Source organism: Stigmatopora argus, chromosome 23, assembly GCF_051989625.1.
Source record: "Stigmatopora argus isolate UIUO_Sarg chromosome 23, RoL_Sarg_1.0, whole genome shotgun sequence".
Classification (NCBI taxonomy): Eukaryota; Metazoa; Chordata; class Actinopteri; order Syngnathiformes; family Syngnathidae; genus Stigmatopora; species Stigmatopora argus.
Genome location: NC_135409.1, coordinates 6,260,999 through 6,285,635, shown reverse-complemented (window position 1 = coordinate 6,285,635; position 24,637 = coordinate 6,260,999). Strand labels below are relative to the sequence as shown.

The 24,637-nt window shown below is 43.6% G+C and overlaps 1 protein-coding gene across 1 annotated transcript in view; it reads left to right on the top strand.

Moving 5' to 3' along the window:
- The window catches only part of LOC144069267 (uncharacterized), a 40,079-nt gene extending 20,788 nt beyond the window's left edge, over positions 1 to 19,291 (top strand). Inside the window, exons 5-6 of the mRNA XM_077594519.1 lie at positions 2,159 to 2,238; positions 19,159 to 19,291. Of these exons, the coding sequence (XP_077450645.1) occupies positions 2,159 to 2,177 (19 nt within the window). The 3' untranslated portion in view covers positions 2,178 to 2,238; positions 19,159 to 19,291. The remainder of the gene's footprint in view (positions 1 to 2,158; positions 2,239 to 19,158) is intronic.
- The last annotated feature ends 5,346 nt before the right edge of the window (positions 19,292 to 24,637 follow it).

Sequence of the window (24,637 nt, the reverse complement as noted above, 5' to 3'; positions counted from 1 at the left end):
GAGTAAAGGACAGATGTTTTGGATTTTTGGTTTTTTTGGGGGGGCGGGTGCGCAGATGCCAAGGCGGTCCGGCGAAGCTACGTTAGATGCGAGTGCCCTCCAACGTGGTGTCACCTCCTTGGGTTTTAATGGCGGTGCTGCAGAGAGCAGCTGGTGGTGCCGCAGTATTTGCGAGCCGTATGCTGCGACATTCAATACCGGCGTTTTGATGAGAAGCGAAGCACTACTTCAAACTTGGCGCAAAGCCTTCACTTGAAGGCATCGTGGAAGATTTTTTGATAGATTTGGGCGGCGTCCAGGAGTTATGTCCAAATTTGTTTCCCATTCAAGTGATTGGAAATCCTATTCTGATCAAAATGATCCCCTAAAACAAGAATTGTTCCTTTGTTTTTGTTTTCAATGGTAATATGTTTTTAACCGATAAAGAAAATACGCCAGCGATGAGTATTATTGTGTTTTGCGGCAAGCTTTTTTCCCCTCAATTATGGCTTAAAGAATAATTGCTCTTTGTTTTTACATTACAATCGTGGATGTGGCCGCAAAAAGAATATTTTGCAGTCTTTTTAATAGATAAACTACACCAGCGATGAGTATTATTGTTGGTCTACATGTCTTTTTATGCCTTGTAAAATGTATTCCAAGCATACAAGAAAGTGTTTTGTGTATGAAAGCATGTTTTGCAGTATAAAGTTGCCTTTTAAAATGAAGTACAACAGCAAATGGAAAATAGAAATTACAGTAATCCCTCAAATATCGCGGTTAATGTAGACCAAACATGGCCGCGAAAATCGAAAAGTCGCAAAGTAGGGTCACCCCTATTATTACTACTTTTTTTTCTTTAGTGCAGAGTCCTAGTAGCAGGAGTGGCTTCCGCTTACGAATTTCAGCATGAATTTTCACATTTTTATGAACTTTAAATATATATATATATATAATTAATAGCAGAAAAAATGCAAAGAAGTGAATTCGCGATGAGTAAAGTCATCAAGGGAAGACTAACAAACTTATCTGCATTCATAGTTGATGTTTACTCACATAATCCGTCCTCTTGTGATGATTGGACAGGTAGCACCCAATCAGATGTCGCCCGGCATCTGGGCTCCAAATTGGTGGAGAATATTGTCAGACTGTAATAAAGAAATGAATCGTAAGCACAAGCGAGTAAATTGCAAAAACAGGCTTCTGTACACTCGGAACACGGTTTTTTACGTACGTGGAATTTCACATGACTTCTAGGATGATGATTGGACAGGTAGCACCCAATCAGACGTCGCCCGGCATCTTGGCTCCAAATTGGTGGAGAATATTGTCAGACTGTAATAAAGAAATGAATCGTAAGCACAAGCGAGTAAATTGCAAAAACAGGCTTCCGTACACTCGGAACACGGTTTTTTACGTACATGGAATTTCACATGACTTCTGGGATGATGATTGGACAGGTAGCACCCAATCAGACGTCGCCCGGCATCTTGGCTCCAAATTGGTGGAGAATATTGTCACACTGTAATAAAGAAATGAATCGTAAGCACAAGCGAGTAAATTGCAAAAACAGGCTTCCGTACACTCGGAACACGGTTTTTTACATACGTGGAATTTCACATGACTGCTGGGATTGTCGCATGAATCGAAACCATTTTGCGTGATTTGTGAGCACTATGCTAAGTGGATGAAGTGAGTTCCAATCTCAAAGTACCGCCGTAGTATTGTCATCTCTTCTACCGTGAGCTAGCCATCGTCGGAAAAATCTATCTGGTGTGGAAAACGTGCACCCGACATGAAAAATGTCATTTGCGCCTCGTCTCGGTTCTTTCACTTTGAACATTGATCCATTGACATTGCATGGAGTCAGCCGTGCTCGTCCTCATTCGCCGCAATTTATACGTGTTTAGTGTCACGTTAAAGAGTCTCTCTGGAGGAGCCGGGGGATCGAACAAGCAATCTTCCGATAACAAGATGGCCACCTGAGCCACGGACTCAAGGCCTTTTTTCGATTTTTTTTTTATGATCCTAGCGTCTCACATGGACTCCTAAGTTTGGACTATTGCAGTTCTTCTTTATATCCACCCAAAGGGGGAATGTTGCCTGTTACCATCTGTATCTCAAATTATTCCTGGAGTTGATCAGATTTCTGCTTCCCTCCCCTCTTCTCTCATCGCAGAGGATTCACCCTGGCCTGATTTGCCGTCGCCCCGGGCGAGAGGAGCCCAGCGTGACCTCGTAGTCGATGTGGTAAACCAGGTAATACATGGCAAAGATTGATGGGAATTGTTGGCGGCCACTTTGGCTTGACCCTTTTAAAAAAAAAATGATGCCTGCAAGCGATAAATAGAGATTTGACCGATTGGTGCAAGTCAAAATAGAGGTTCTTTACCAACATTGACGGGGATAGACGTCCAATCTATCGTTGTATCGCTGTCAATGCGATTGAAACTTGAAGCAATGTTATGTTTGCAAATGATTTTCAAGTGGTCACTATGATGTATAGCAGTTTTCGGTTGTTTTGGGCATAGTTTGCAATTCATTTAGCTGAAACGCAAGCAAATGTTTTATGTCAATATAATGTTATTTTTGGTTGAGGCACAAAAGAAAGGAAAACATCAAGTTATTTTACGATGCTTTGTTTTCCGCAAGTCGTCTAATATCTAATATTCTAATATTCCTACATGCATTTTCAACCTCAATATCGTAAATCATGTGCCAGCCAATCGCAGGGCATGAGGAGACGGACAACCAATCACACATAGCCAGGGGGAAATTCCGTGACCGGACGTTTCGTCGAAAGACGTTTGGTCGACCGGACGTTTGGTCGACCGGACGTTTGGTCGACCGGACGTTTGGTCGACCGGACGTTTGGTCGACCGGACGTTTGGTCGACCGGACGTTTGGTCGACCGGACGTTTGGTCGACCGGACGTTTGGTCGACCGGACGTTTGGTCGAACGGACGTTTGGTCGACCGGACGTTTGGTCGACCGGACGTTTGGTCGACCGGACGTTTGGTCGACCGGACGTTTGGTCGACCGGACGTTTGGTCGACCGGACGTTTGGTCGACCGGACGTTTGGTCGACCGGACGTTTGGTAGAACAGACGTTTGGTAGAACGGACGTTTGGTCGCCGGGTTCGCTCACTGTCAAATTATAAGAGTTTACTGTTGATATTTGGATATTAGATATTTAGATATTAAACTCACTCTCTCTCATGATTATAATTTTGAGAGCTGGTTTCAACAGTAACAACCCGGCGACCAACCGTCCGTTCGACCAAACGCCCGTTCTACCAAACGCCCGTCCTACCAAACGCCCGTCCTACCAAACGCCCGTCCTACCAAACGCCCGTCCTACCAAACGCCCGTTCTACCAAACGCCCGTTCTACCAAACGCCCGTTCTACCAAACGTCCGAGTACCTGAAATTCAGAGTGTTCAATTAACTAGCCTAGCATGCATTTTGGGGGGGGTGGATTTGGGACTTAACCAGAGTACCCGGAGAAAACCCACACAGGTCGTAACACACAGAACCGTGAAACAGATGTGCTAACCACTTTGTCACCGTGCCGAATTCTTTCCATAATATATTGCGATATTTGGGGGATGGTTTGGGCTTGTTTTTGTCTTATTATTGCATTTTGCAAACTCATTTAGCAAAACATCATTCGGATTGAAGGAGTGGGCTCGTTTTGTGCCGTCAATGGGAAAAATATTGCGGTGGTGCGCCACAACTCTTTTATCTGGGTGAGCCGTCTCCCTCAAATTGCTTCAACGGCTTTTCATCGGTGATTCCGTGAATTTTTCATGCCCGCCTGCATTTTCTTTCCCTTTGCTGTTCAGCTCCGAAGTCGCTATCATTGTTTAGCCGCCATAAAATCACAGATGGAGTTGGCGTTTAAAGCGCAACTATTAATAATTCAGTCCTTCCGAGTACACGTACACAACAAATACTTTTTCTATGTTCGGTTGGTACACAATAGATCCCGAAACATGCTGTTATGTTTCCAAACGATTTGTTAAAAAACAAAAAAAGTTTGGTGGTTTATAAAAAAAAAATGGCTTCCAAGCATAAGCCCCGTCGATAATAATGTACGTCACTGGTGTCAAAGTGGCGGCCCAGGGGCCAAATCTGGCCCGCCGCATCATTTTGTGTGGCCCGAGAGGATAAATCATGAGTTTCTATTTTAGGAACAAATTCAAATGATGATAGATGTACATTACATTTGCTGATTTTCCCCCTTTTAAATCAATAATTGTCATTTTTTTAATCCATTTTTTCTGTGTTTTTAGTTCAAAAATCATTTTGTAAAATCTAAAAATATATATAAAAAAAACTGAAATAAACATTATTTTAGATCTATAAAAAACTGAATATTCAGGGCTTTTAATCCAGTTTATAAAAAAATTAAAAAATCTAAATATTATATCTAAAATGGTCCGGCCCATAGGAAATGGTGTTGACGTTAATGCGGCCCGCGACCCACCCTTGATGTACGTCATTTCGATCTCCAAAATATGCATTAATTTCCTCCCTAGCGACCATTTTGGATATGGACCGTTGATTCCGACAAATTTTTCAGCCTCGTATAAGTGAATAAAGCGGGTATGACAGGCCTATTTGGATTTTTTTTTCTTTTGCCGTAATGGATTGCGCCTTTAATTGCATGCAACAAGCCTTCAGCGGGCCATTAAACATAGTAAATGATCTCAAAGCTAGTTTGAAGAATGGCAGAAACTTTCCGCACTTTTTAATACCCCGTCATCCGTGTAGTTTTCAAATGAGGGCGGCGGCGCAACTGCCAAGCTAAATAGCGCCGGCGACTCGTTCCGGCTGGCGTGTAAACTTCCGCGTTTAATGAAATGGAATTCTTAAACACCCGGACCAATTCCCAGACGAGTAATAAGGCGTGCCTCCCTGGAGATGAAGTCGGTCTAAATTACAGGAAGCGGAGAAAAGCCACACGGGAGGGCGTACCAAATGAGCTTATTATCCGCGTGCGTTCGTTACCGTCAACACGGCCCGGCCCGGCTGTCGGTGATCAAAATAGACGTGTTATTAATGACAATGGCGATGTGGGCGGGACTGATAAGAGGAATGATCCATACTGGTGATCAATGTTCCCTCTAAGCTGCGCGCGTGTGCAATTGCGCACTACTCTCGTCTTCTCTGCGCACAGTAAATCATATGGAGCGCACAGTAAATCATATGGAGCGCACAAAATAAAATCCCTTTTTTTTTAGCTGTGAGGACGACGCGCGAACCACTCATCCGCCGGGCCGCCCATTCATAGATATTAATCATTACATTTTATTATTACTAAATCATTTATGTGTGGTAGACATGCATCTGCTTATGGCAGGTGTGATACTGGTGTAGAGGGAACATTGCTGGTGATCAAAGTGGACAGGTGAGACGGAGAAAAAGAATAAAATAAAGTCAGGGAAAAAGGTTCCACCGAGCGGAAACTGAAGGACAGATGGGATTCTTGAAGGATGCAAAAGTCAGTAAGAATAATGTTTGGATGTTTTGGACGGATGTTGACAGAATGGGGGGGGGGGGGGGGGGGGGGTATTATCCGCTATGGATTTTCTCCGGTCAGGGATGGCTGGACGCCTAATCAAGTGTGCGATGTGGGGGTTGCCGTGAGCGACTGTCCGTGCCGTATAGATTTGGGGCACCTGTTTGCGTGTCTTACTAGCAGATGCTAACCACAATTTGCCATCTTTTTTTCGCGGGGGGGGGGGGGGGGGGGTGATCGACCCCCAGTGTATTTTTAGGCTTTAATGATCTTTGACGATGATAGACTCAGAGAACCCATGTCAACATTCCATCCAGTTGGTTTCATTCCACAGCCCAAAAACCTGCATGGTAGACCGGTTGAAAAAAAAAAAAAAAAAGTTCAATTTTTTACGACTCCTAGTACACAAAACATATAAATTTTTTAATATATATTTTTAGATTTTACAAAAAGATTCTTGAACTAAAAACACAGAAAAATGGATTAAAAAAAATACAATTATTGATGTAAAAGGGGGAATATCAGGAAATTAAATATACATCTATACTCTTCATTTTAATTTGATCCTAAAACAGAAAGTTGGCACTCATCATTTACTTTCCCGGGCCACACAAAATGATGCAGCGGGCCAGATTTGGCCCGCGGGCCACCACTTTGACACATGTGGCCTAAGCGGACGGAATCAACGCCTAATGCTGCAAGGAAAGAAATCCCCCAACCACCTCCTCCCCCTCCATCGCTCTCATTCCCTCAGCCGCACCCACTCCTCTTCTCCGTCGGTCTAATCCGGCGTTCGACACGCTCCCTCTTTGTCGGGCCACCCTGACAAGCCATCTCATTCCGAGGGCCGTCCCGGTATGTTCGGGATAATAGAATGAAATGCCGGTGTGATAAAAACCCCAAGGACTTAGGGAGAAAACACAGGAGTGTGTCAAGCGGGGTGATAACACTCCATTCTCCCTGGCGTCCATCCAAGGAGCGCGGATTACAATTTTACAAGCGGGAGCTGCCGCGGGGATGGCAGAATACTCTCGTATCTGTCTGCCGCCAAAGGCCTTTATTAATTTTGACGCCCGACGCCTCGTATTGGCCGACAGGCAATTTCAAGTCGTCGTAGCGAGAGCTTAACTGCTCCCATTGGATAGGCCAGAATTCCAGTGATGGCGTTTTCATAATGGGAGCCGTATCGCCTCTGTCATGTGCGCCGCACACTCCAAGCGGTACAAATCCAACGCTATGGCGCCGCTATCTTAAATTATCGCTGTCCAATTGTCAGCCCCTTTCAGAAACCAATGACGTCACTATTTGATTTTCTGCAATATAGGGCCCGATTAGTCAAGTGGGACCTCGACTTATGGAGTTAATTAGATCCAGAAGTGGTTTTGTAACTTGAATTTTGACTGAAGTGGAAGTACAGTAGCACCTCTACTTATGAAATTCCATTGTTCCATAGTTTGGTTGGGCCTTTGGCCTTTTTTCTTCTTCTTATGTTATGTTTTTTTTAGTAACCTGAAAAAGTTATGTTAACAGATGCCCATTTAGCCTGTAGTTCTCCATTCTACTATTGTTACTTTAATGCAGATGTGTCAAAGTGGCGGCCCCGGGGGCCAAATCTGGCCCACTGTATCATTTTGTGTGGCCCGCGAAAGTAAATCAAGAGTGCCGACTTTCTGTTTTAGGATCAAATTAAAATGAAGATTATAGATGTATATTAAATTTCCTGATTTTCCCACTTTTAAATCAATAATTGTAATTTTTTAGTCATTTTTTTCTGTGTTTTTAGTTCAAAAATCATTTTGTAAAATCTAAAAATATATATAAAAAAAGCTAAAATAAACATTGTTTTAGATCTATAAAAAACTGAATATTCAGGGCTTTTAATCCAGCTCTTTTAATCCATTTATTAAAAAAATCTAAATATTATATCTAAAATGGTCCGGCCCACGTGAAATCAAGTTGACGTTAAAGCGGCCCACGAACCAACCTGAGTCTGACACCCTTGGTATAGATGTAACATATGTATCTTGGTTTCCGATAAATAAATCAAAAAGCTCTCCAAAATACTGCGACTCATACTCCAATGGGACTTATATATTGTCATTTTCGTCTTTAACGTGTATTCTTTGGCTAGTGCGACTTATACTCAAGTGTGACATATAGTCCGAAAAATAAAGCCGAGACGCATTTTACGTGTAAAAGCCCTAATCCATTGCAAGGTCCCCAATACTATCAACTAAAACCTTTAAAAAGGATCAATGCATGAATAAAAAGAAAATGATTTATTAAGCCATTAAAATGAATAAGACATGCAAAGATGCACGTAAACCTACAACTTCCAATTCTAAATTGGTAAAAAACCCAAAGATTAAAGTTATTTTACATACACTTAAAAACATCAATCATAAATAATACTAATAATTGTTTGTATGGCAAGACAAAATTCCCCGATGAGGCGTTTCGTAACCTGAATATTTCAAATTTAGAGACGTTTACAAGTAAAGGAGACACCGTATTTCATATCTTGTATTCTCCCATTAAAACAAACTTTTCCTGAGCTTTTTTGTCTCGTCCCCGCCGTTTAACCAGCCGCGGTGACACAGCAGCCAATCAATGGAAACGATTTCCATGCCCTCAAAACTATTTGAGAGGAAAGTTGACCGAAGGTGCAACTTGAACATTTCTTAGCCCGGCGGACTTGCCGTTATTCCACGTCCGTCCGCCCACTCTTGACCTCAATCTTCTCGGCGTCGGCGCAGACAGAAAAATGGCGGGCGGATTCCCGCTTTCAATCTGAGCCGCCACTCGACCCGGCCACCTAACCTACGGCCATTTCACCAAAAACATTCAGCGTGTCGACCTTGGCCACGGAAAGAGGCGAACCGAATGTGATGGCTTCCTGGCGGGAGAACATCCCAGCCCAGAAATAGAAACAGTGGCGATTAAGGAGCAATCTAATGGTCTCTCTCTTTGGTAAAGCGGCCCTGAAATTCCACCCTCGTATCCCCGAGTCTTTATTCACGCTACTTCCTCATTATCGTCGGCTATCGGCTTAATTAGGCCCCCGCCATCCGCAAATAAGAAAGCGATAGCCTTATCGCCACGGCTCATTTCCAGATCCATGAAATTAATAAAGTCCACCTCCCGTCTCGTTTATGGGGCAAACTTATATTAGCTGTCAAATAGAAGCTCTTGCCAAGTAGTACTTTTAGAAGAGAGTTCCTCCTCATTGGGAAAATAATATGATGTGTGTTTTCAGATGCCATACTAATTTCATTTCATTACCGAATTTTTGGAATTAGAAGTCGCACTAAGCAAAGAATGCCTAATAAAAGGGGAAGAATGCAGTGGCGGTCCGTGCATTTCCTAGTGACGCCTTTAGCAAAAACTATTTTATGGCTATAAAACCTCTACTGCAGCTACAGCTGCGCCACATAAAAATAATCAATAATAACCTCATACAATTGAAATATTATTTAGGAATGATAAAAAAATTCAAACAATTGCATAAGCTAACCGAATAACACCATTAAGGTAAAAAAAACAACTGCCCCAACAATTGCATATCAGGTCGGAAACCAAAAACACCTGCGTAAGAATTTGCACAAGTAAGCATACAAGGTGACCCGAGCGGATCGGAAACCAAAACAACTGCGTAAGAATTTGCACAAGTAAGCATAATAATTTCATATAAGGTAAAAACCGAGCGACAGTATTTTTAAACAATATGCGAGTATTTTCGGAAGTTGATTCGATTATCGCCATCTGCCGGAATCCAAGTCAAAGCAATTTAAGAGTCCTTCACAGATCTTCATTGCGAACTCAGATCAACAGTCCTCGGCCCGGAACATGGTGACCTGTCCGATCAATAGTCCTGAAGACAATTAAATGTCCTCGAAGCCAGCTGCCATGTAGAGTGACCTCAAGCTTGCTCGGTCCCAAATTGAAATAAAGCTCATATACATATTAATGATTAATGCACTTGAGTATAAGTCGCAGCCATACGATTTATAGTCCGGATAATGCGATAGTCGCAGCCCTATGAATAAAGTACGATTTATAGTCCGGATAATCCCATACTCCATTTTTCTTAATAGGCACCTGGGGAAAATGTTAAACTGCAGTCTTGTTTCTCTCTGTATTGGACTTTGTAAAGACTTTGTTTGCGTGTCTGTCAAATATGAATAATTCAGCAAGGCCTGCGGACAAGTCGTAAAGTCTCCGTTCTTGCTCGACACCCAACCAAGAAGCAATCAAATCAAAATAGGACACTGAGCGGCTTTTCCAGACCAATCCAGAAGTCCTCCGTGTCGGCTTGTGTAATCAGCGGGGAGACGGACGGCGGTTTTCACCGCGCCGTTCCACCCGCCGGCTTCTCCGAATAACCGGCAGTGCTCGGCCGACCAAATCCACTTCGGGCCTCTCTCGGAGTCACACTCCAGCACCTTCGCACATCGATTTGAGGGGGAGGGAGGGAAGGCTTGGATGACGGGCGGTGCCCATCACAGTAACGATGTTGGCAGAGGAATGAGACGGGCTCCCCTGAGCTTTGGGCCTGTCATTTATTTCTAAATGACGGCAGATGGCGAGTTTGGCGCCAGAGCCGTCCGTATTCGCCGCGTCCCAAGATGTGCTTTTTGATGGATGCGGTGAGCGGGAATGGCGCGGGGGAGACGGCTCGCATCTGGACGGACAGATAACGGGGGTGGGGTGGGGGGCAAAGAGGCTTTTCTAGCTATCCGCACCATAGTCGTTCCCAATGACCACTCGTGGACTTTCCACGAGTTGCTTCTCAACCATAAAATCCAACCTTTTTTGAAGAAAAAAAATGAAAACAATGTACAGCGGTACCTTGACATACAATCTTAATCCGTTCCGGGACTGAGATCGTATGTCGAGGTTTTCGTAACTCGAGCGGACGTTTCCCATTGAAATGAACTAAAAACAAATGAATTTGTTCCAACCCTCTGAAAAAACACCAAAAACAGGATATTGGATTGGATTTTTTTTTATTTCTTCTAATTCGCCATCTATTAACAAAGTAACACATAACTAGTGGTTTAATAGTAATAAAATGTAAGTCCCCTGGCCGATGGCTAGTTAAGCGCAGTTTTGGCTTACACACCCAAAAATCAGTCCAACAGCATCTTCCAAGTTACTTATACTCCCGAGGGTGCTAGAGCCTATCCCAGCTAACTATGACCCCGAGTCAGTTTCCACCCAATCGCAGGACATGAGACGACGACTAACCAGTCACACAATTTCAAGTGTTCAATCAGCCTACCTTGCATGTTTTGGCAATGTGGGAGGGAATCGGGTGACCCGGAGAAAACCCACGCAAGCTCAACCTAAACCACAACAACCTATTTTCGAATGTGACCATTTAGGGGCCAAAGAGTTTAAAAAAAAATCCATCCTTCACTTGCAAAGGCGCATTAAACTGAGCGATGGCCGCCTAACGACACCCTCGCAAAGGTCACGTCAGCGTCGCCATCCCAGTCGTCAACCGCCGTCACTTTCGGTGATTTAGAGTGACGGTAAAAGCATCCAGACGGGTGACGGTCACCGCGGCAACGGGAACGTGGAGCCGCCGATGCGTCTTCGGGATTCTCCACGTGCTGCCGCGTCGGGCGTTAAGAGTCGATTTAGCCTGGACGCTCGCACATTAGCGGCGGGGAAATAGCAGCCAGAAAATACTTAGCGGGTGATTGGCTCCGCCATAACACAACACCCCCTTTTGGCAGGCCGTCAAGCGGCGCTATACGGACGCCGTTACAAAGAGGGGGCCATTAGCGGGCGGGGCAGCTTTGTGAAGCATGTCGCCACTTCACGCCTTGACGCCGTGGGGATGTTTGATGTCACCCCCCCATCATTTTAGGGATGACACACAGACGGGCGACAAAGTTAAAGACGCGGCCGAGAGGCGAGCCGAAAGACGGCGGGCGCCGATTTTCCCCGAGTACATCCGTTTGACATTTCGGCTTCTTCTATTAACATTGGGCGTCCTTGATTTGATTTGTTAGCGGTGATGGCGCATCCGACTTCTCTGCACGCCACGGCGCAGAGGTGAAATTTCCAACGCTGTCAAGTGGAAATTACATTTACCTAATGCTAATTTGTTTTCCCAATTACGTCTGTGGAGAATTGTAATTACTTCCTGGATGGCGTACCTTGGGAATGCGTTCCACCGTGTTGCGAGAGCCGCTTTCGTGCGTTGGAATTTAGTGTCCTGATTAGGTTTCGGGGCAGAAGTCACATGGTATGGGAATCGGTTTTGTTCGTTGACGAACACGGAGCGCTCGCTGTGAATAATTCATAGCATGTACGGAAGTCCCTCTACTTGTGAAGTGAATTACTTCCAAAAGTGGTTTCGTAAGTTGAATTTTGTGGAAATACAATCGTATTTTACATGTCAATTCTCCCATATGATGTTTAATATTTGGGGTGAGATTTTGCGTTTTGTATCTTGCAATGCAATTTTGAGGCTTTTCGTAACGTGAATATTTCGTAAGTAGGGACGTTCGTAAGTAGAGGTAAAAGAAGGATAGCCTGATTCCTTCCATGATCTTCAATACTGCCCCCTAAAGCCCTTTAAAAGATAAAAATATTCCACTTTTGTATGAAATATATCGGCAAATGTAGGTATGTATGCAAAAAAATGGTAGGATAAGTACTTATGAAGCCTTTAAAATGAATATGAAATTCAAAAACATTGGGTCACATTGCGAGTGGCAGCTGAGTAAACATGCATACACACAGAACCTCAAATGATGTTACGCAGACTCAAAAACTCCTGAAAAACTCGACCGCACTAACCTCAATTCCGGCATCATGCAGACAGTTTCCTTCTAGCCAATGGGAGTCCAGTGAGGTGTAATGAGATAACCAATGGGAAAGCAACTCTACAAGACAATGACAAAAAAGAATACCATAAGTGTATTTATGTTTTTGATTCTGATTTGTAAGTTGGATTTTTTTCGTGTATTTTTCTCATCGAGGCTTTTTGTAACGTGAATATTTCGTAAGTAGGGACGTTTGTAAGTAGAGGTAAAAAGCTGCCACACAACGGCTGTGTCATTCCAATAGAAATGGAAAGAGCCGGCGGCCAACGATGGCGTTACAGTGCCGTTGACGGCGATAGACGTCCAATCCGATGGACTCTTGAGGGCAACCTCCTGACTGGCACGTCATTGGGAGGGCGCCGTGTCTCCCGCCAGACGGGCCGGCCCACGGGCCGCATTCTAATCGTAGAGGTGTAGCCACCAACGAGATGACCTTGTCCGGTCAAAGAAAGGAGGCAGATAAGTGGTCTTGTTTAGCGTCTGGTGGGCAGGGGGTCTCGGCTGCACAAAGCTCCGTTTCCTCGACCTTGGGCGGCCGAGTCGGGCCGCTCGCTGACGAGCGAGATCATAAAGCAGCCGCCGCCTCATTAAAAAAATATGAAGCAATGTAGTGCGAATCATGGGTAATAGGCATATCACACCACATGATATAACGCGCTGGTAATGATCAGAGCATGGTCGCCGCTATCACAACATATCTTCTTTGCTTCACGCCATTAGGTCCGAGCCATATTACGCCCGTCAAATTTACACATTCACCTTTCAAGGCCGTCATTTACATCATGGCTGCTGTATAATAGATGTGAGGTCTTCTTCTCAAAGGGCACGCAATTCCCACCTAAGCGGAAAAGATGCTTGGTAATCCCGATAAAGCGCTCGCTACCTTTTTACACTTCACTCTTTCCAACGTGTTGGCCTTTAGCTATCGTTTTTTTTTTTTCAGAACCTCGCTGGTCCCAGTAACCTTTTTGGCAGCGCATTCGGTCTTAGCGCTCGCCGTGGCAGGTTCCGGCGGCGGGGAGTTAAAAGCGTGAAATACTCGGATTAAGGTCCAATGGACGACAAAGCACGTAGGGATGAGATAGACCAGGCCGATGCGGAATTCTTCAATAAAAGGTCAAACGCGGCTACGGTTGAGCGACGGACGGCGAGACGCCCTCAAATTGCATTTTTGCCGCATTTGACAGCTAGATGTAACACGTGGCGGTTTAAACAAACAAGAGTGAGCCGTTAAAACTCTCCCGGCGCGATTAGCTCTCGGCTGACGTGAGTTGATAACAAAGCGCCGCTTCATTAAGAAGTCGTCATATTAAAAAACGATGGTCCCAGACATTTGCTGATGAGCATTTTATTGCCTTTGTGAAAATGTTGACCTTAACGGGAGAGCGAGATAGAGGGAAAACCTTCAAGCGTTAATGGACATGTGTCAAAGTGGCGGCCCGGGGGCCAAATCTGGCCCGCTGTATCATTTTGTGTGGCCCGCGGAAGTAAATCATGAGTGCCGACTTTCTGTTTTAGGATCAAATTAAAATGAAGATTGTAGATGTATATTAAATTTCCTTATTTTCCCCCTTTTAAATCGATAACTGTAATTTTTTAATCCATTTTTTCTGTGTTTTTAGTTCAAAAATCATTGTAAAATCTAAAAATATATTTTAAAAAAGCTAAAATAAACATTGTTTTAGATCTATAAAAAACTGATCATTCAGGGCTTTTAATCCAGTTCTTTTAATCCATTTATTTAAAAAAAAATCTAAATATATCTAAAATGGTCTGGCCCACGTGAAATCAAGTTGACGTTAAAGCGGCCTGCGAACCAACCCGAGTCTGACACCCTTGCGTCAACGTAACTGCCAAGGATAAGACCGATTTGAAAACGTTACATTGGGAAACATTTCTCCGTGCAGTTTCAGGCCTAGCTGCTCTTTCAAACTTGTTTCTGGAAGCGCAATCTAAAACTGGACCATCAAATGAGATTGGACGTCTGTCATCGTAAAATGCAGCCAGTCCCAATGTGGACTATTAAACAAGCTTTATGCTCTCGGTCTAAACTAGCCGCTACCCAAAACAAGCGCCATGTATTCTCTTGCAGAGTTTGTGAGACTCTGCGGTAAATCAGCCTCCCTCAGGGCACCAAAGTTTTAATCTGCATGCTAAAAGACTCTGATTCACTTTTGACTTGTTGATGCTTGGCTGCCTAAAGTGCCAGAAGGAAGCTTTGTCTCCACGTGGGAGGGTTAAAATCGATCCATCATTGCTTCTGAACAGAGTTGAGATCTTGACCCATGCCGGGTAGCCGTCGTGCCTGATTGGCTATTCGGGAAGTTAATCCTCCCCCGGCTTGCCAGGTGCTTGGGCCTGCACTTTTTGGGCGATAGCGATGCCGAAGCAATCCGCTAAAACCCCGAGGTGGAACGGCAGAAGCGGCAGACTCTGTGAGGCTATCGAGTGGAATGGAAGGCTTACCGCGAGAAGAGTGTCATCTATGCACATGTAGCAGTAACCTAATGAAAATCCCGCCGTGTCTTAATGACACTGGGACCCGCGGCGGCGCTGTTTTCGGCAAACACAGCTTAATAAAGCCCGCAAAGGCTGGCTTTTCGCACTCGGCGGCTACGAGACTAATGAAAGTCTTAAAAATGTCATGGCCAGGATGCTGGGTTTTCTTTCACATGGAGACCCATTGATTCACAATGCTAAAAATGCTAAGGTCACTGTTTTGTTGGAGTAGAAAAACAGCTGCTTGATTTTCACTCACTTCAAACTGCAGTGGTATTTCTGTTTCCAAAATTAATTGGTTCCATTTTTTCCATAAGACTTATTTTTCTGATTCCTTCCACGATCTTCAATACTACCGCCTAAAGCCCTTTAAAAGGATAAAAATATTCCAATTTTGTATGAAATATATCGTATTTTACACGTCAATTCTCTAATTGGATGTTTAATATTTGGGGTGCGATTTTGCATTTTGTATCTTGCAATGCAATTTTGAAGCTGTTCGTAACGTGAATATTTCGTAAGTAGGGACTTTTGTAAGTAGAGGTAAAAGAGGGATAGCCTGATTCATTCCACAATCTTCAATACTGCCCCCTAAAGCCCTTTAAAAGGATAAAAATATTCCAGATTTGTATGCAATATATTGGCAAATGTAGGTATGTATGCAAAAAAACGGTAGGAAAGTACTTATGAAGCCTTTAAAATGAATATGAAATTCAAAGACATTCGGTCACATGCGAGTGGCAGCTGAGTAAACATGCTTACACACGTAAACACACAAACTCAAATGGTGTTACGCGGACTCAAAAACTGAGAAAAACTCGACACCGCTAACCTCAATTCCGGCATCATGCAGACACAGTTTCCCTCTAGCCAATGGGAGGCCAGTGAGGTGTAATGAGATAACCAATGAGAAAGCGACTCTACCAGACAATGACAAAAAGAATACCAGAAGTGCATTTACGTTTTGGAGGATTTTGGATTCTGTTTTGTAACTTGGATTTTTTTTGGTGTATTTTTCTCATCGAGTCTTTTCGTGAACCGAATTTTTAACGTGTCGAATTACATAGAGTTAGCACTTTTATGGCATAATAACACTAACACCAACCGGCAGGTTCTGACGCCGTTGGAATGAGCCGCCTATATCTTGATGGCAGTCCAAAAAAAGTCTGTCTGATTCATTAATTGCTTTTCCCGCCCAAGTGGAGTCAAACTAAAAATAGCAGCGTGGCTAATCTGTGAAAAGAAACAAGAGTTTGCCACAATCGCTAATCCGTGAAGGCGCTAAAGCTCCAATAATGAGAGGAAATGAAGCCAATTTCACATGTACACAAACAAGCGGCTCTCGGGAATTTGCCGAGCAACTTGATTGGACCCCAGGGACTCCATTTCAGTGATTTCATTTCAGATGGCAAGTGAGCATATCCTGTTACAAACCAATACGTGAGTTTATGCCAGCCTCAGTTTGTTCAGCTCAATCCACATAAAAAGCTGTTAGTCACCCAATTAACTCATTCGCTGTTACTGACGGTGATAAATGACGGAATTTTTGACTGTCGATCCATTTTCATTGCCCTGATAGCATATTTATTATGTTAAATTAGGGGTGTCAACTCGATTTCATGTGGGCTGGACCATTTTAGATATGATATTTAGATTTTTTTTTATAAATGGATTAAAAGAACTGGATTAAAAGCCCTGAATATTCAGTTTTTTATAGATCTACAGCAATGTTTATTTTAGTTTTTTATATATATTTTTAGATTTTACAAAATGATTTTTGAACTAAAAACACAGAAAAAATGGATTAAAAAATGACAATTATTGATTTAAAAGGGGGAAAAACAGGAAATTTAATATACATCTATACTCTTCATTTTAATTTGATCCTAAAACAGAAAGTCAGCACTCTTGATTTACTTTCCCGGGCCACATAAAATGATGCGGGGGGCCAGATTTGGCCCCCGGGCCGCCACTTTGACACATATGCGCTAACCGCTGGAGAGCATATTGCTAACCTTGGGGAAAACAAAATATCCCGATAAATTGTGACACCCCTTTCCCAACGACAACTACAATGTCTCCAGGTGACCCCATTTTTAACGCAACTGGTCCCGCAATTGATGAGCTGCGGACTTAGCTGGCTTAATTCGGATAGGAAGTCGGCTATGACGGATCTTCAGAGGGACTGGTGTGGAATAGGTGCTTGTCGGCGGGGGGTGAACAGATGTAGGGTGACGCATCAAGAGAGGGATCGGGTTGCCTATGATCGTTTCCACCCCGCGGCGAACAAAATAGCCCTCATATATCCCTGTAATCTGCATTAGCGGTGAAGCCCCAGTCAGGAGACAGCGCCGAGGGGGATGAGTAATGGGGCAACTGCTTATTTGCCAGGCCTATATTACGGCGAAAAACTCCGGCGAGAATACGGAACGGTGGAAATGAGCATCCGCCCAAGTCCTCGTAATTTTCCTCCATCGCCTCGGCGACATTTAATCGTTCTTGTTTTGACTGGCGCCTTTTATCCACACGGCGTTTCCCATTTCCGCCCAGCGGGTTGCGGAATGATCGATCGTCGGGGCTTTTGGACGTGGTTGGCGGGCGGACCGCAGCGTAGCGCCAGCGTCCACTGTTCATTGGACGCAGTGGGAAGGTTGTCCTTAAATATCAAAGCTGAAATAGAACCATTATTCCGCCATGGCAAAAAGGTGATTTTTTTTTTACCCGACTTTCTTTTTTGACATTTAAATCGTTGGAGACCGCTGACTTTGATAGGCGTCCAATCTATTTTAACGGGGAGGGGGTCCCAGTCCGAATGGATTGGATGTCTGTCATTGTCAATAGCAGGGAAGGACTTTGCTGTGGTTATTGTCAATTGGATTAGTTAAGGTGGAAAAGTGCTTAACTTATTTACCATGTATTTGAACTTGGATGGGAGGCAGTGATAAAATGGCAGAAATTATCAAATCATTTAACACACGTGTCAAAGTGGCGGCCCGGGTTATTGCACACCCCGAAGTTATTGCACAGAAGGGATTGCGTGAGTTTTGTGAATCAGGGGGCGGCTTATACTCGAGAAATTGTCAAATTCAACGCTTTTAAGGCCATTTTAAGGGTGCGGCTTTAAAAACATAAATACTGTATTTTCACGACTATATGGCGCATCATATTTTAAGCCGCAGTATTAGTAACGAGTGCCATTTCTGTATTTGACACACACAAAGGACGCACCTCTTTTATAGACGCAGCCAGGCATGGCAAAACATACACCAGCTTAAACATACGGACACGCTAAAAACACGTTTTTAAAAAGGGAATGGAAGCAAAACTGAGTTCGGTTGTACTTTGTTTAGCCATTTTACAATGTACTCACGTCATCATCACCCACAAATCCATCAAAGTCCTCATTTTCTGTGTCCGAATTGAACAATTGTCCAAATGAGTCATCGAAAACGCTGAGTTTTATACGTTCGTCCAGGGGGCCACAATCCATTCGCAAATAGTAGCTAGCGGAACTATTCCAGCGCTGCCTTCCACGCTTCGTAAAGCTGTGTTGATGTTGATCGCCAGGCCACAACCCATTGGGTGTATTGACAAAAGAACTATATATCCCAGCAGTCACTGCGCAGTACTTTTTCTACAGGGAAAATAGGAGAGTCGGGGGCTGCTTGCCGTAGTTGTGAGAGGATGTAGAGGATGGTGTAACCTATCGACTGATTAATTTTATTTTATCGTGATAACAATTTTAGTATTGGTCCATATATAAAGCGCACTGGATTATAAGGCGCTCTGTCTATTTTGGAGAAAATTTAAGACTTTTAGGTGCGCCTTATAGTAGTGGAAATACAGTAAGTCATTCAAAAAGCCATTTTAAGGCTGGGGCTTTTGCGCGGGGGTGGCTTTTATCCGAGTAAATACGCTACGTCTTGATTCTCAAGCGAACTGCCTCTGCAACAGTCGGCTACTCATCCATCATCGCTCAATAGAGACGTGACAGCTCATTGTGTGAGGCGTTGGACCCCCAGCTGTTAGCCGGCCGCGTTTTTACAGACGATAAGGCCTGAATTAAATTTGTACCCGAAAAGGGCAAAAAGTAGCCGTCAAGGACTCGCGCTGCCTCAATGTAACCTTTTATTAGCCGACGCAAGTCACCAAGAAGTCGTCGCCGCTTAACAAGGGATGTCATTGGTTAGCGAGTCAGGGCGATTTGAAAGCATCGGTTTCTTTTTCAAGTCGTAGTTCGAGCTTTTGCAACAAGTGTGGTGACGTAACAATAAGTTTGAATTGCTGCCTGCTTTTTTTTCTGTCTTTTCGTCGCAGGATCCGCGAAGGACAAGATGGAATTCAGATCTCGGAGTTAAACAAAGGCAAAAAGTGATAGAAATATTATTTAATGTCACCTGCACGGGAGGTATGTATGTGCAATCTCTAAAATGAAACTGGTAGGTATCCATTGAAAAGGGGGTGCTTTAATTAATTTCATAAATTGAGTGAGCCACTACCCGCAGTTTTTTTTTCATGGCAAAAAAAATAAACCGAAAAAGCACAAAACAAGAGTTTTAATCTCATTTGAGTCACTGACCGAGAGGGACATTTTTTTGTCTCATTGCGCAGTACTTTTTCCGCAAGAAATTCAATTGTTTTATTCGGAAAAATTGCTCCATCACAAACATTGCCGATATAAGCCTCCATTTTTATATTCTATTGTTTTAATCCAAACATTCAACTGAAGACTGTAACAAATGACAGATTGCCAAATTAAAGTTGTTAGCAATGACAAAACAAAACATGCTTGGCCAAAAGGGCACCAGTAAAAAATCTGAATGACATTTTTCAGAATTTTTGCAACCGCTGTTTGTTTATTTGTCAAGTCTCGTAAATGTAAGATATTTCGCATTCAGTCCTAGATTCGATGTTATTTTTTTACCCAAAATGCCTCTCTTTCATCAGCATGGTGGTTCCGCCTTAAATGTCTGCAAAATCCTGAAAATATCGTGCACTTCAGAGCTTCCTTTCTTCTATGACTCACTTTTCATTTCATCTTGCGACTTCTCACACGATAACAACGCCGAGTCTCGACAAGCGTTTTCCCTCGTGTCATCCTTGCCGCCGATGACATCAAAACTACAGAGCCAAACTATGACTAATTGTATTTTTATGCCACAATTTCAACACTTGTGCATCTGTGTGCATCTTGATCTTTTATTTTGGAAAACCCCTCGTCACAAATCTATCATTTCATTCGATCACGAGGGACGAACGGAACTCTAAAATAATTCTCCATCCAAATCTATTTGAAGACTTTCATGTAGCGTGAGAAAAACTCTCGCCAATCACGTCTTTTGAGGCCTTTTTCGTAAAGAAGTCAGACCGGGGCAAGGTAATTCTAAAATATTATAAAATATTGCACATTGTTATTGCACACCCCAAAGTTATTTCATAGAAGGGATTGTGTGAGTTTTGTGAATCAGGGGGCGGCTTATACTCGAGAAATTGTCAAATTCAACGCTTTTAAGGCCATTTTAAGGGTGCGGCTTTAAAAACAAATACCGTATTTTCACGACTATATGGCGCATCGTATTTTAAGCCGCAGTATTAGTAACGAGTGCTATTTCTGTATTTGACACACACACAAAGGACGCACCGTTTTTACAGACGCAGCCAGGCATAAATAATAACCAAAACTAATTCTCCATCCAAATGTATTTGAAGACTTTCGTGTAGCGTGAGAAAAACTCTCGCCAATCACGTCTTCTGAGGCCTTTTTCGCGGCCGCCGGCCCACCACCCGACCCCCGCCAGCCTCCATCTATCCCCCCGCCCTCCCTCGGTGCTGCGCGGTGGCATTATTAAACTTGTATAAGATCATTAGCATACAAAGCAGGAAACCCACAGTGTCGCAGTCATACATATTTATCCGGCTGGCGCTCGTACCGTCACCCCTCCGCTCGAAAAGCGTGTCCGACTATCGCCCGCCGGCCGCCGCCAAGTGGCTTTTAGCGGAAACACGCTCTGCTTTGAGATGAAGATGTTTATCGAGAGGATGTCGGAATGTAAACAGCGGAAGGACGCTTGGGAAAGTGATGATGAAATGCTAAAAATATCCATTTGTCGGCTTACATCATCAATCGGGGACTTTGATATGACAAGCGCCACCTTTAGGTTAGCCGTGCGAAAGATACTTTTGCGCACAATCCATGTCTCTTGGTTCACCCGGTCGGGACGATAGCTGTTGTTTGCGATGCAAAATTCTCTTTGGCTGTGTCGTTTTATCGGGGGGAAAAGAAGGTGGGGTGCCTGTAAATCCCAAAGAAAAGTCTAGTTGCTAGGCAGCGCCCTGGAAGCGCCTTTATCTGGCCAATGACAGCACACCAAACTAACATCATCGCATAGCGAGGCGACGCTCATCTGCCCGATCGCCGTCGATTCTTCCTCCCTTGCTTTTCCTCCTCTTCCTCCTTCCTGTGAGATTGCTGTTGTGTCTTATGGCTTTTTATTCCTACGTGATGGTCGATGTGTTCATGTAGGAACAGAAGCCACTAAACACGCGGTGACCGTTCAGCGCAGCGGGCAATTTTAGGAGGTGGTTATTCAACTTTTGACAGTTAAGTCAAAGTTATACTTCGCTGGATATAGGTAACCTATGTGAATCTCTAAGATTGGATTTGAATTGTCAATGTCATTTTTTTTAATTGCGTCATTAGGCGTGTCAAACTCAGTTTGGTTGGTGGGCCACATTCATGCCAACTAGATCTCATATTGGTTCTAGATCTCTACATGTTGGACGGTTCTCGGACGTTTCGTGGAAAGACGTTTTTGGTCCCCGGACGTTTGGTCGACTGGACGTTTGGTAGAACCGACGTTTGGTCGCCAGGTTGTTGCTGTTGAAACCAGCTCTCAAAATTATAATCATGACAGAGAGAGAGATTGAGTTTAATATCTAAATATCTAATATCAAAATATCAACAGTAAACGCTCTGTCATAATTTGACAGCGAGCGAACCCGGCGACCAAACGTCCGTTCGACCAAACGTCCGGTCGACCAAACGTCTGGTCGACCAAACGTCCGGTCGACCAAACGTCCGGTCGACCAAACGTCCGGTCGACCAAACGTCCGGTCGACCAAACGTCCGGTCGACCAAACGTCCGGTCGACCAAACGTCCGGTCGACCAAACGTCCGGTCGACCAAACGTCCGGTCGACCAACCGTCCAGGGACCAAACGTCCGGTCACAGGCTGGACCAGTTTATTTTTGGGCCAAAAACTTAACGAGACGTCCAATCCATTACGACTGGGAGGAGCGAATGAACACAATATGAGCATCCACAGCCAGTTTAAGTAAATTGGACCGCTACCGTCAATTTTGTGTCACCTTAGGATACTTGGGGTCAATTTTGGATCATTTCTTATTGATTTGGGGGTAATTTCCGGACTACTTTGTGTGTGTATAAGTTGCTTTCTGCTGATTTTTTTCCCCATTTTTTAAGGTTTCTTGTTAACTCATTGGACACTATTGAAGGCAAGGGGCATAAGAATTTGACTACAGATCAGAAATTGAGCCAAGTGCAATAGCAGAACTCACAAAATTCAAGTTTTACAACGCTGGTGTGAAAATAAAATAAAACAAACCAGACCGCTACGGACACGCTTCCTGTACTGCTCACGTGACTTCCTTTTTAAATTTGTCTACGTGCAGGCAACACCGTTTAGAAATCTCAGAAATACCACGTGCGATGATTTTTCTTAAGAATTTCCCTTCAAAGTAAGACATTTGTACTCCCTATTAAAACCATGAACATGGAGGTGAACATTGGGAATCGGGAGGCGGCTTATACGAGAGAAATTGTAAAAATTCAACGAAATTAATGGCAATATTACGGGATCGGCTTACACGCCGAGGCGGCTAATATGCGAGAAAATAACATTCCGATAAATTTCCATTTCTTCTTGTTCAGCGGTGGCATTTATTCCCTGGAAAGTCCCCTAGAGCGGAGCTCGCTAGCAACCAATTAAGTGTAAAATTCAAATGACCTCATTCCCGTTTGGGTCCACTTTGGCGCGTTGGGATCGGGTTTAAATGCCAAGCGTCTGCTAGTGTCCAATGTGAACAAACGTGCCGTTGTGGCGTGCCAGAAGACCAAATTATGAATCTCGGTATATTACGGCGGTTTGACACATGCTTCAATTGTGTGACATTACTTTTTTTGCACCGGCGTAACGTCGGATTAATATTCAAGAAGACATTGCAATAGCTACGCTCTGCTGGGGTTTAATGATTTATTCAGAGCTGCGAGTTGTTGTGATCTAATATTCAGTGGGCGGGATGGCAAGTTTCTTTCGCTTGCATTATCGGTTTAATTTATGTTTCAGGTTCCCACGTGTACGTGGTTTTTTTTTCCACAGGCGTGGGGGTCTGAGAGAATTCCAGAGCAGAGACCAAAGGGGTCCTTTCCATCTCGGCCCGGCGGGGGGTCTGCGGGAAGGGAAAGGTGGGAACGCTAGCGCGTTAGGAAGGAAAGCCAGGCGCAATTTTGGAAAATAAGATAAGGAGTTTGACTGCAGAAGCCATCCTGTGATCTGGCGACGCTTTTGAACCTTGAAAATGTTAAAAAAAAACAAGCATTCAAGATCACCTTGTTTTCTCACGTATAAGCCGTACCCTTAAAATGGCCTTAAAATGGCTGAATTGGACAATTTCTCTCGTATAAGACGCCCCGGATTCACGATTTTCACCTACATATTCGTGGTTTGGTTTTAATAGGGAGTGCAAGTGAGTTACCGTATTTTCGCGACTATAGGGCGCACTGCATTATAAGGCGCACCGCATTATAAGGCGCACCCTCAATGAATGACACATTTTCATTTTTTTTTCATATATAAAGCACACTGGATTATAAGGCGCGCTATTTGGGAGAAATTTTAACTTTTAAGTGCGCCTTATAGTCGTGAAAATACGGTACTTTGAAGGGAAAATCTTCAAAAAAATCCTTTTGTAAATGCAAAATATCAAATGATTCAATTTTAAAAAAGAAATAAGTCTATCTTGAGGAGAACATGATGCTTTTTAATGACAGAAATGACCATTTTTTACCACAAAATTAAGATGTCGTGGCAGCCATTTTGCTTCTAATGTCAAAATATCTCGATTTTTTGGATGGTTCATAATACTGGAGTAGTTGTCACTTTCGAACAAGAAATAAGAAAAAAATCAAAGCGGAAAAGTGAGATCATGTGACCAATGCTGACATGGTATCAAGGTTACTAGTGAGTTTTTTCACCTTTTATGCAAGATATGTTTTGTTTTTTTAATTGAATTTCCTTTATAGACATAGATGTTTAACATTTTATCTGTTTATCCTTTCTCCATTTTGAAATAAATGACCATATCGGCCGTATTGTCTTGTGTTATGGCGTTTTGTCTTTGTCACCTTGCATTTTTCTAATTTATGCGCATATAAGCCTTACTTTTTTAGCGACAAATACGGCGTATACGCCAGAAAAAAACGGTAGGTGTCAGCGGGATCGCACGGCCTTCGACTTGAAGCCCACGACGGCGAGATATGGAATTTTGGCGACGGCCTGTGCTGCGTTTGTGTGCGGTAGCGACCCCCCCGCAGGCTCCACTTTGATTCGCCTCTAATAAATAATGCTCTTTTGTGTTTTGTGCTTCATTTGTTCCCGTTTGTAATGTCAGCGCTCTTCAATAAAACATGAACAATGCCTACTCAACCTGCCGTCTCACTTTCGTTTCATTTGTCAGTCAAATTTGGGCGTTTTGGGCTTCGCTTGGCTGCTTTTTT